This window comes from Haemaphysalis longicornis, unplaced genomic scaffold, assembly GCF_048455015.1.
Source record: "Haemaphysalis longicornis isolate Haplotype H1 unplaced genomic scaffold, Haemaphysalis longicornis Haplotype H1 scaffold_3, whole genome shotgun sequence".
NCBI lineage: Eukaryota > Metazoa > Arthropoda > Arachnida > Ixodida > Ixodidae > Haemaphysalis > Haemaphysalis longicornis.
In genome coordinates, this window is record NW_027526335.1 from 85063490 (window position 1) to 85075545 (window position 12056).

Genomic DNA, 12056 nt, shown 5'->3' on the forward strand with positions numbered 1-12056 from the left:
CTGCGATGGAAAACAACAAATACGCGTTGAAAACTATATATATAGTTTGACCCAAAATACAAAAAGCCTTGGTTGATTCCTCTCTCATGAGAATCAGTAAAACACGAAAGTGAAATGTGCAGCGAAATCTGATGCTGAGCATGATTTGCGGGTCGGCGGCTGTCTTGTGGGTGTGCTTGTTGAGCGATGTCCTGCTAGCGGGTCGCTACGGCAAAGGTGTACTGGCGTCATTTCCGTGACGGATATGGCGTCAGTGAAATCTTGGTGTATACCGGCATGAAACACTGTCGTGTTAAAATATAAAACTCGAAAACAAACAACCCCAAGCGTACTCTTCAGTACTAAAGGTTGCGTCCCCGCAAGAAGACTCTGTATGCGGGGGTGCACCCTTTACAGGCCGCTTGCTCGGTTGCACTGACGTCACTTCCACGACGGATATGACATCGGTGAAATCTTTGTGTATCCGGGCATAAAACACTTTCGTGTTAAAAAAGTACCCCTTGTTTTTCTTGCCTAATACCAGAAATACTAAATATCGAGGGTATCTGAGGGTAAAAAAACTTTGAAATGTAAATGTTTCTTATTCTCGGTAAATTCAGTATAACAGGTCACCTGCGGATAAACGTAGCAGCCAATTACTATGCACCGCGTTTGATTGCTTTGAGCATGTTTGTCTCAGGTAAAATATAGTCAAAGTGGCCCACACACTGAGAAACCAACGAGTGATGATAGCTTTGGTTATTATATGGCAGAGCCTACTGCAACAGTTGGTACATATCCTGCTTTTCTGGTTGCAAAATTTGCGAAATTCCACTTCGTTTAAAAAAAAAAGGCAATTAAATTGGCTGCGACACTTTGGGGGGTATCCAGGCCTTCCAAAACCGGGGAAAAAAAAATGCGAGCATAGGTGCTGGCAGCAAAGGAATTACCATCTGTGATAGTAAAAGAGTGGCATACACACGGTTGTGCTCCTTACGCGCATTTACGCTTGCCTCCCGTTCCTTTAATTTCCTTTTCTTTTTATCCATCCATTTCTTTGTTGTCCGGTGGCGAAATGGCGCAATAAAAACAAATGCTACTTGGCAGAAAACGAAATTCCGGGGATTTCGTTCTTCCATTTTTAGAAGCGCGATGCACACACAAGTGCGCAGGTGTCATTCACTGCTATGCTGTTCGTCTGCATGGTTATACGGCGGTGCTACCTTGGGAATCCATTAGTACTTGTTCTTGCTTCTATTCGTCGACCGTCAAAAAAAAAAAAAAAAAAAACCCTGGCTAAAACACGGCCACAGGCCACGTTCGACAAAACCTTGATGCACTGTTGACCTTGAAATTGACCTTGAATGACCGTGGTGTCGACAACAATGGTGCCAAATTTGGTAAAAAAGTATCACATGACTCAGGGTAGGCCAGAAGCGAATCAAAAAGATGATCAATGATTACCAAAGTTTAAAAGTGACTTATTAGTGATTGGCATACCGATTAGTAGGGTGAAATAAAGTGGAATAATGGGAATTAGGGCGGATTAAGATAAATTAACGTAGGAATTAGGTGGGTGAGTGAACGTCGATATAGCACGGATGCATTAAATAATGGAAATGGTAAAATAGCGTCGCTGCTGTGTCGACGGCTAGACGTGTATATGACCCCCCACATTAGTACAGCCGGAAACGGAACCGCCCCATCAGTGGTGAGCCCGAAAAAGTATCAGCTTAAAAGCAAGAAAACCAGACTTAACTGCCGAGACAAAAATTGTTCTCTAAAATTGCCGTAAAAAACTTACAGCCGCAACATGCATCTCAGGCTTCCGAAAGGGAGCCTGAAGACGATTTTAAAGACGATAATCTCTCTTGGGCTACGTAAATGCAGAAATATTGGTCTGTCTGTATGTCGGTATGTCTGTCGGTGACTCGATTCAGCCACCTGACCAAAGTGAAACGGAAGCTGCGCAGTATTCTTATATACCCAAAGCCAAATCTAAACGTCTGTACCAACGTCTGTAAACGTCTGTACCAACGTCTGTAAACGTCTGTACATTCTTGAACAAGAACAGGACATTACGCGAATATAAGGCAGAAAATCAATACATGGGGGATATTTGCAGTGTTCCTTTATTTAAAAAAAATGTGGATATTTGGTTTTTGCGATAGCAAAGGGAATACTACATCTACTGCAGAAAACCGTCGCCTGGTGTGTCCCACGCTACTATAGCTCCTGGCGGCAAATTTCGTTGCAAATGTCGATTAAAGATGGTAGTCGACAGCGCCCCTGCTATACGGAACTAGGATACTCCTGCCAAGTTAATGCCTCCCTTCTCTTTCCGGTCACCCCTCATACTGTTCCTCTCCCGTCTCATTCCTTGCAAGATAACACGCTAGAGGTTTGCTCAAAACAAGTCGGGCTTACGAAAGGCACTTATATTTTTGTGGATGAGGCTCCCGTTGGTAGGTGGTCTTTAATCTTTGCTTTGAGACCAAAAAACGTTGACAGGACCGACATCCATGTGCTTCCATCCGTAAGCATCCATAAACTAGTTCGCAAGCATTACAAACTGGCGCAAGCCAACGTGCAAGCATTCCTGGCGTTCAGATTGGAACGGTGATTGCAGTGGTTTCGGAGCAATTATATGGGCATGATGGGATACGTTCTGCCCCGTAGAGGCGATGCTTAAGATGAAATCGCACCAAATGGCGCCACAGAAGCCAGGATATATGCATCGCTTGTAAAATTGTCATCATCATCATCATAAGCCTATCTACGCCCACTGCCGGGCAAAGGCCTCTCCCATGGATCTCCAATTATCCCGGTCCTGTGCTAACTGCGACCAATTTATTCCCGCTTTTGATCTCATCTGCTCATCTTTCTCCCGCCCCCTCCACGCTTGCCTTCTCTAGGGATCCCTTAATGACCAGCGGTTATCTTGCCTTCGCATTGCATGCCCTGCCCACATCCATTTCTTCTTCTTAATTTCTACTAATATGTCCTTTACCCGCGTGTTCCCTGACCCACTCCACTCTATTCTTGTCCCTTAATATTGCACCTATCATGTTCCGTTCCATTACTCGCTCAGTCGTCCTCAATTTAAGTTAAACCCTCTTAGTGAGCCTCCAAGTTTCTGCCCCGTACGTGAGTACAGGTATGGCTGTGCCCTATTTCATAGTTTTATGTGTCAATAATAGCCTGTCAGACACAATTATCTTCAGTGGACTTACCTGGATGTCAAAATTTGTATTTTCGGGAGCCGCGCCACTGTGACACTTTTATAAAAACGTACTGACGTGTGTAAACCTCTACAATGCATGGGGCGAAGTTCCTTTCCGCGGGTGGGAAAATTTTGTCTTCACGCTTTTAAATAATGTATAGGCTTGTATTTATGCTTCCACCCACTGCCGTGACTGCCACAGTAAGTGTACGTATATCGATCGCTCTGGTCATACGCCGTCGGTTTACTTTAGTTGTTTTTTATAGAAATGCAAGTGTTTCTGTAAAGCATGCTCTGCGGCAATCACAGAACTAATGCAAAGAAGCTAACTTTACGAAGTCCTGCAAAGTTGTTTTAGGGGGAAAAAAGGTTGGCGAGTTCCACAGCATACACGGCAAATAAAACGGAAAACCGTGGGCGAGTCCAAAGGGGCCTTTTTTTCTTCAGTGGAGAGGAGGGGGGAGGGTATTCTAAGGCAGACCTAGGAGGCCTTGAAAATTTCTTCACAAATATTGAACAATTCTCGTCAAATGCCGGGCATTGCGTGGCAGCCGCGTGGTGAAAGTGGATGCTCTCCAACAAAATAAAGAAGTTATAAGCGCAAGCATCGACTCCAAGATTTGCATGCAGCTGGACGTCTTGATTGATTGATTGTAGGGTTCGACACGCCGACGCACCGCAGGCGATGAGGCGCGCCGTAGTGGAGGGCTCCGGATTAATTTTGACGACCTGCGGATATTTAACATGCGCCGAAATCCCTCACCAGCTGGAAATCTGGGATTTCGAATTCACTTGTTCAGACTCCTTTTCAGATAACCAGATGGAGGGAGGTGCGTGCCACCTCTGCTGGCGTTGATCACGCGCAGCGGCCGTTTTTAATTACTCAGGCGCGCAATTCAAACTGGCCAACCAGAGCAGTGGGCGGCGTTTTTGGTGGGGAGAATCCTGGCTTTCACACAGCATTCTTCAGCTGCAAGGTTAGAAACACAATGAAGGACAAAGCAGGGGCGTTTCGATCACATCAATCTTTTCACGCCCTCCCAAAGAAGAACTTCGTGGGCTGCACGCAAGAGAGAAGCCTCCGGCATGCCTTGGTCACCCCTGGCATGCCTTGGTCACATAATCCTATTTTTTAGGGTGTTTTGGACGAGTCAAATTAAAGGTTTTTTTTTTGTGGTGTCATGGTAACCTTGTTACGTTTTCAGTCGTCTGCTACGACTCTGCGTTTCCCTTCCCCTTTAAATAGCTGCGTAGAAGTTACACGTGCCTTTCTGTCAATATAATTTGAAAAGCGTAAATTAGACAAAGCTAGCATCTTCTGCACACAAATGTTTTAACACGAAAGTGGTTTATTGCCGGATACACGAAGATTTTGCTGACGTCATATCCTTCACGTAAGTGACACCAGTACCACGAAGCAAGCTGCCTGTAAAGGGTGCACCCCTGCACACAGGGCCTTCTTGCGGGGAAGCAACCTTCAGTACTAAATAGTACGTCATACTTAGGCTTGTTCGTTTTCGGGTTTTATATTTTAACACGAAAGTGTTGTATGCCGCGATATCCCAAGATTTCATTGGCATCATATCCGTCACGGAAATGACGCCAGTGCACCTTTGCCGAAGTGACCCGCCAGCAGGACGTAGCTAGCCAAGCACACCCACAAGCAGCCGCCAACCCGCAAATCATGCTCACCTACAGATTTCGCTGCGCATTTCACTTTCGTGTTTTACTGATTTCCATGAGAGAGGAATCAACCGCAGTTTTTCTACATACAAAGGTTTACGTGAATGAGCCTCACAACCCAAGTACCGCGCACTCAATATCAGAGTTATATCAGAGTGGAGAACCGGTCCTGGTAACGCGCACGGTAAAGGATGGGCTTCACTGCGCGTGCGCAGATGCAGCGCAACTAGTTGTGCTCATGCGCAGGTGCACTGACCCCGCACGGTGCACTTTATAAGGCCGGCTCTCCGCTTTGCTATAACTCTCCATTTACCATTCTCTGCTTGATGCATTGCTTACCCCCTGAGCTACATCGTTTTCAACTAAAATATTTGATAGCGAGTCTGCTCATGGGCACTTGAACGACGACTGTCTCTAAGACTTTGTAGCGTTGCTTAAAAAGAGGTACCACCCAATTCTACGATTTTAACCAAGCATTGCGCCTAAACAATAACACGTCTGTACCAGGATAAACCAAAGGGTACCGTTCATTCCACTGATCGAGATGGAAGTGACGTCACTGAAGCTTCTCTGCACCGTAATTTGACGAGACTCTCAGCGTCTGCAAATTAGCACTGGCTTTGGCGAATGTGTCAGGATATGGCGATACAGTCAAAACTCGAATCTAACGAAACGAGATCTTACGAATTTCCCGATATGAAGAACAAATTCAGATTTCCCCTTAGGCTCCTGTATGGCTCAATGCTTTTGTAAGCTCGAACTAACGGAATAGATTCAACGCCATTCCCCACTTAACGAAGTATTTGGGGTTCCGCAAGCCCTCAACACGAGCAAGAAGAATAAGTCACGCCCAGACCCTGGGAATAGCTTTGTCGGCTTAATGAGGTGGCACCCACCGCGGTGACTCAGTGGCTACGGCGTTGCGCTGTTCAGCACGAGGTCGCGGATTCGATTCCCGGCTGCGGTGGCCGCTTTTTTGATGGAGGCGAGAAGCAAAAACGCCCGTGTGTACGAGATTTCGACGTACGTTAAAGATCCCCATGTGGTCAAAATTAATCCACAGCCCTCCACCACGGCGCGCCTCATCGCTTGCGTTGCGTCGGCGAGTTAATCAATCAATCAATCAATCAATCAATCAATCAATCAATCAATCAATCAATCAATCAATCAATCAATCAATCAATCAATCAATCAATCAATCAATCAATCAATCAATCAATCAATCGATCAATCGATCAATCAATCAATCAATGAGGTGGCAGCTGACCTGAGCTTCCGCGACTATCTGAGCGCCGACGTAGAAGCAGACGCCGACACGACGGAGGTTTTGAACAATGAAGAAATCGTACAGTTTCCGACGCACTAAAGGTGTCAGGGGATGCTGACGACAAAGAAACTGTTGAAACTCCTGCGCCCGCTCCAGGACAGGACAGGTGATGGACGCTACTGACTTGCTCAGGCGCTTTGCTGGGCTCGCGAAGGAACCGAGGACGCGTTGAACGCGCTTGCGTGCTACGAAAAGTCTGTCCGCTCAAAGCGCACGCAGGCGAAAATCACAGGCCTCTTCGCTTTCCCGAAAATCACATTTGCCAAGTAAATGCCTCTCTTCGCTTTCCCGCTCACCTCTCATGTTCTCCCCCTTGCGTCGCGATCCTCCCAAGGTAAACACGCTAAATGTTTGCTCAAGTCAATTTAAATTTACCGCGTCCCACTGCTCCAGGCCGGGTGCCGGGTGCCTGGCGGAGACTACGGCGTGAATAGAGGTGCCCTATTTCAACGTTTATAGAACCGCGTTGCCCTAGTCCACGTGCGTTCCAAGCAGAATGTGGAACCTATCTAGCGGAACCTTTCGTAACTGTTGCCGCTGGAATTCTTAAAGTGCCGCCAGTAGCTATAGTGGCGCGGTCGACAGCAGGCGACAGTGGGGAATATTTTTTTTATATAGATGTAGTAGTTAATTTCGCAAAAATCAAGCATCTATGAAATTTTTTAAAGGAGCACTGTAAATATGCCTTAAGTATTAATTTTCTGTCTTATATTTGCGTAATGTCTTGTTCTTGTTCAATAATGTTGACAAGTGGGAACATATAAACCGGACTTGGACGTTTAGATTTGGCTGTGAGTATATAAGACTATTGCGAAGGCTTAGTTTCACTTTGGCCGGGTGGCTGAATCGAGTCACAGACAGACAGACAGACAAACAGACCAAATATCTGGGTTTAAGTAGCTCAAGGAAGACTATCGCCTTTAAAAATTTGTTGCGCCCAGGATCCCTAGCATCACTTTCACCACGGACTCTTAGCGCATGGCTAAATTATCGGCAGGCGATCGCCGCTGCCGCTGCATTTTCGATGTCATGGCAGTCGCGGGGATGCGCCTCCATTTGCACATCGAATTTATGGAATAAACTTTTTTTTTAAATGGCAGTCCCGATTTTACGAAGTTCTCGAGTTAACGGAATAATTCGCAGTTCCCGGTGACTTCGTTTGATCTGGTTTTAACTTTACTGCCATTCCTGTCCCATTAGGCTATGTTCAGACTACCGACGCAAAAGCATATCATGACCTATCGACGTAAAAAAACAGCGTGTCACGCAGTCCGGTTGGCTGAGACGGAAATGACGTCATTTTTAAAAGGTATTGCGACAGTTGCGGCAACAGTCTGAACCCGGCCTTAAGCTGCCTTCACCACAGCTAAAGCAGTGCACTTGGCCGGCGCTGTGGCGCCTGCGCGCAGGCGCTGGACGGAAGCCGTTTGCGGCCGGCGTGTTTCCAGGCCGGTATTATGTACCAGGGGGATGCGGCCGACGGGGTTTCAGAGGACTGCCTGCACCTGAACATCTGGACACCGGACGCAACCTGCAACGCATCCCGGCAGCCCTCGTGCGCCAACCGCACCGTGCTGTTTTTCCTACACGGAGGCTTCTTCCAAAGCGGAAGCAACCGAGACTACCCGCTCGACGGAAGGTAATCAGTGTACGAACCCCCGCGACACAGTATACCCCCCCCCCCCAAAAAAAAAAAAAAAATAATAATAATTACTCCCACCTCCCCTCGCGGGAACCCCTGTGTAGATGCGACGCATAGGGGGTTCCGTTGTTGTTTCCGTTAGGTTGATTCTCCCATCGCGTGAAACGTGCCGTGAACCCCCTGCCGCGGCTATGACGCAACGTGGCGCGGCTGTGACGCAACGCAATCCAACACAATCCACTTTAATCCAATCCAAATCCAATCCAATTCAATCCAATCCAAGCCAAGCCAATCCAATCGAATCCAATTCAATGCCCCTCGCGAGAGAGTGTTCGCTATCGGAGAGGAGAGGGGGTGAGCGGCGGAGAGCGCAGCTCGCGCGGCGAGGAGAATGGGGGAGGGGTGTGGACGGACAACGACAACGCCGTATGGAGGGACAAGGCGAGTGAATGAGATGCCGTCGCATCTAAAAAAAAAAAACATCACGTGAACCATTTCTAATACAGGTTGTGGGCACTTAAAGGATTCCTGAACAGAGCCTGATGAAAAGGCGGTCTTGAAGCTTTATTCTTAATTCGTGAGTGAAAGTATTAAGAGAAAATTGTGCTGTTGATTGGCTGCAGAAAACGGTGTACTTTGTAACTGAATCCACGCTGAAAGTTTTTCACGCAAAGTATGTTTTGCTCTTATCGCAGGCTTTTCTGTATGTGGATTATAAACGTTTCATTGGTGCGACCACCTTTAAGTACTCGAAAACAAGGGGTGGTGGGCAACGTTCAGCGCTACACACCGCTTTCCGAAGAACTCATATTCCGGGTTTTTGTTCTCCCCGCGTATATCTGCTGAAATTACTTTGAGCTAGTGGCAATGCCTTTAAGTATGCAATTAAAAAGCAGATAATTGTCTGCAATTGGCGCGTAGACTATCGAAAAAAAAGGCAATGAGGCTGTTATTTTGTCAACATAGACTCAGCTACCAGCCAGGATAAACCAGGCAAGCAAAAAAAGCAAAGGCAAGTTTCGGGAGAATCACCTATGGGGGGGGGGGGGGCGCAAGAGCGATACGTCTTACATAATACCTTAACAACGAACCTCGAGCATTTCGAATGGCTATGTAAAGAAACATGTTCCGGTTAAAATTTATAAAGGGAGTGGTGACCAGCTTGGATTAGTCAGCAAACGTGAGAACAGGGCACTGTTTGCTGGAATGAAGAGAAAGAAGTTGAGTTGGGTGATATGTTCGAAACATGGGACGTCTGGATTCCAAGACGTCAAATGACAACAGGTAGGAGGCAGAGAAACTGAAAAAAAGAAGCGAGATCACAACATTTGCGCGGAAAAAGAGTTTCACAGGCAGATGCTGTCATGCGGCAGATAACAAGCTGATTGAGAAGGCGATGATGATAACAATATAATGGCTATGACAACGATGGAAATGATGATCATGATGATGATGAAGTTGTCATGCCGATAATGGAGCAGTATTTGATGCATGCGAGTTTGAGTCTTCCCCCTCCACACACACACACCGAATAACCACACAGATTAGAGTTATGCCTTCTGAGTAAATGGCCTAGGGGCACTCTTGGGCGGTAACACGTATTCTGTCTTTAATGGCGTATCTCATTCGTCCTTCGACTTGCTTGTATCGCCGACCTCCACTGTACTTGGCGTAAAGTTGTCGCACTGCGATAGAAATCCTCATTTGAATGTGGATCCTCATTTGAATGATGAATGATTTATAGCTACATCTCCGTATAGCCCAATTTTATTATCATTTCCCCTAGCCGTCAACCGCCTCCCAGAATGTTGCACAAACATGTTTGGCCGAGTTGCGATTCCACCTTCCACGCGCGTTATTCGGGTTCGGTTCCCACTGCCGCATCTTCTTTTACGACAGCTTATGGTGGTCTCTTCGTTCGGATGGTTCCAGTGATGAAGAGACAGGTGGGCAAACCGAGAATACAGATGAGGCAATTTTTTGGCCCAGCACACTTGATATTTACACCACGAACGAAGGACGCCTGGCCTTGCCGCACAAAAACGGGGATTTCTGGCGGACCTAACCCGCGCGTGGAATAGATACCGACATATGTCAGGCAGTGAATTTTGTTTCCTTTCGCGCCACTTCGCGAGCACAGCAATGGACGCGCAAAGCGCCTCCGAGCGCGGCGACTAATTGCTGTCTGCAGCGCCTGTCGCTGTACGCACGTCAGGGAGCCCGGTCGCTTTACGCAGCTGTTTGTTTGGCGGCACCGCTTTCGCGTCGTTTGCGGCAGCCCCCGCGCAGCTCGTCGGGGAAAACAAAAAAGCCATTAACCAGCCCAAAAGCCGGATGCTACTGGGCTTCCAAGGGCCGTTACCACGAATAGCTATGCCTGCACTGTGTGTTGTTAGTGCGCCATGGGAAACGGGCCGAGAGTCGAGCGCGAACCGCGGCGATGACCGCGTAGTCAACTGCAGTCTCTGCTTTCCCGCGTCGCCCCATTTGAGTGGGTGGCTGGACGCTGCCTTGGCGCTGTTCTGCGCAAGGCCGGACCGTCGGTTCGCTAAACGGCTGCAGTTTGCTGAATCGTCACTGATCGGCGTTGCGCGCAGCCTGCATTTTGCGATCTTTAGGCACGGTTAATTGGACCGAGCTTGAGGTAATTTAGCTACATTGTGTTCCTGCTTTACCACCTGAAAGTTCTCTGAAATGAAATGGTGCCTGGCCCGGTGTACTCCCTGGGCGCCAGTTTGTCGAATCATCAGTAGTCCGCGTTTTGTACAATGGCTTCGGAAGCGGTGAGCTTTAAAGGAGCCATGAAGACAAAATACAAGTTGGGTTTATTAGAAAGACTGCTTAGTCCCGATAACAATGATACCAATATCGTCTTAATCTTCGTACAAATAACGGAGATATTAAAGAAAACGTGTGAAGCAGTCGCGACCCCCTAGCCAATTTCCCGCAACTTTTCTATGACGTCACGGAACCTTGTTTGTGCGATTGGCGGCCGCCTAACTGACCTGTCGCGACGACACATGACTGGACGTCTGTATTGGGCCTCTAGTTCCATTTGACCGCATCACTTGAATGCTGACGTGCAGTTAAGGCACTGAAAATTATGTTTTATTGTTGGTCCGTATGACGTCATTCTTGCTCATAACACGTCACTGTGGCGCAAAATTTGAAAGTTTTTAAATACTTCTTGCTTTTTTTTCGTTAAAAGAACATATTTCGTGGCTGTAATGGAGCTGAGTGAGATACTGAATCCTAGTTCTTTCAAATTAAACAAAGTTGTATTTTCTCTTCATGGCTCCTTTAAGCACGTTTAGTTTAACCCACTGGTTGTGGTTCGGCTTTACCGCCCATTTCTAAGATTACCACTTAAAGTGCTAACCCAACACGGTGCTTGTTCAATGGCTGGACAGGGTCGGTAGCTGTCGATATAGCTGTCGAAGATGGGCCAGCTGCGAAGCGACATTTTTTCATAGATAAAGATGCACGAAAAATGGGCGATGAGTCGAGCCTCTCTCCCAAGTAATAAACCTCCCATGGGAGTTGCTTTTCCGTGTCGCTTTAATATCCGGCGTCGAGTGGCCAATTCCTGGCGCCAGCCCTCGTCTGCCTGCTGTAGACAGCAATCGCTAAATCAGACGGTGGCAGCACAAACGCACGTTTACTTGCGTAGCCTTTTATGGCACGCTTGGGCCATTCCATGGCGCGCATGCGCCATTTTTGAGACAATATACTTTAGAGAAGGCTAATGAATACAAACACAAAGAGCGTTTAAGCAGCGCCAGCTTTTCTTTCTTAGCCAGAAGTTAGCAAGCCACGCAGCGATTTATTTATTTATTTATTTATTTATTTATTTATTTATTTATTTATTTATTTATTTATTTATTTATTTATTTATTTATTTATTTATTTATTTATTTATTTATTTATTTATTTATTTATTTATTTATTTTTTTTATTTATTTATTTATTTATTTATTTATTTATTTATTTATTTCATGCAGGGCCCATGCAGGAGTGGTTAAACAGAATTCACGTTTTCACCACAAGGATAACGTAGGTGCTAAACAGGCAAATGCTCAAATCCACGTGTTTTTTTTTCTTGCTTCGGCCGCATGGCCCCCTCGATACGGCCATTTTTATCGCCGATATCCTGGATGAAGGTTGGCGTTCAAAGTGAATGTTTGAAAAGCTGCAAGGTTTTT

The 12056-nt window shown here is 46.6% G+C and overlaps 1 protein-coding gene across 1 annotated transcript in view; it reads left to right on the plus strand.

The window, feature by feature from the left end:
- The first annotated feature begins 7604 nt into the window (after window positions 1-7604).
- The window catches only part of LOC144173313 (cholinesterase-like), a 46132-nt gene continuing 41680 nt past the window's right edge, over window positions 7605-12056 (plus strand). Inside the window, exon 1 of the mRNA XM_077701796.1 lies at window positions 7605-7851. Within this exon, the coding sequence (XP_077557922.1) occupies window positions 7670-7851 (182 nt within the window). The 5' untranslated portion in view covers window positions 7605-7669. The remainder of the gene's footprint in view (window positions 7852-12056) is intronic.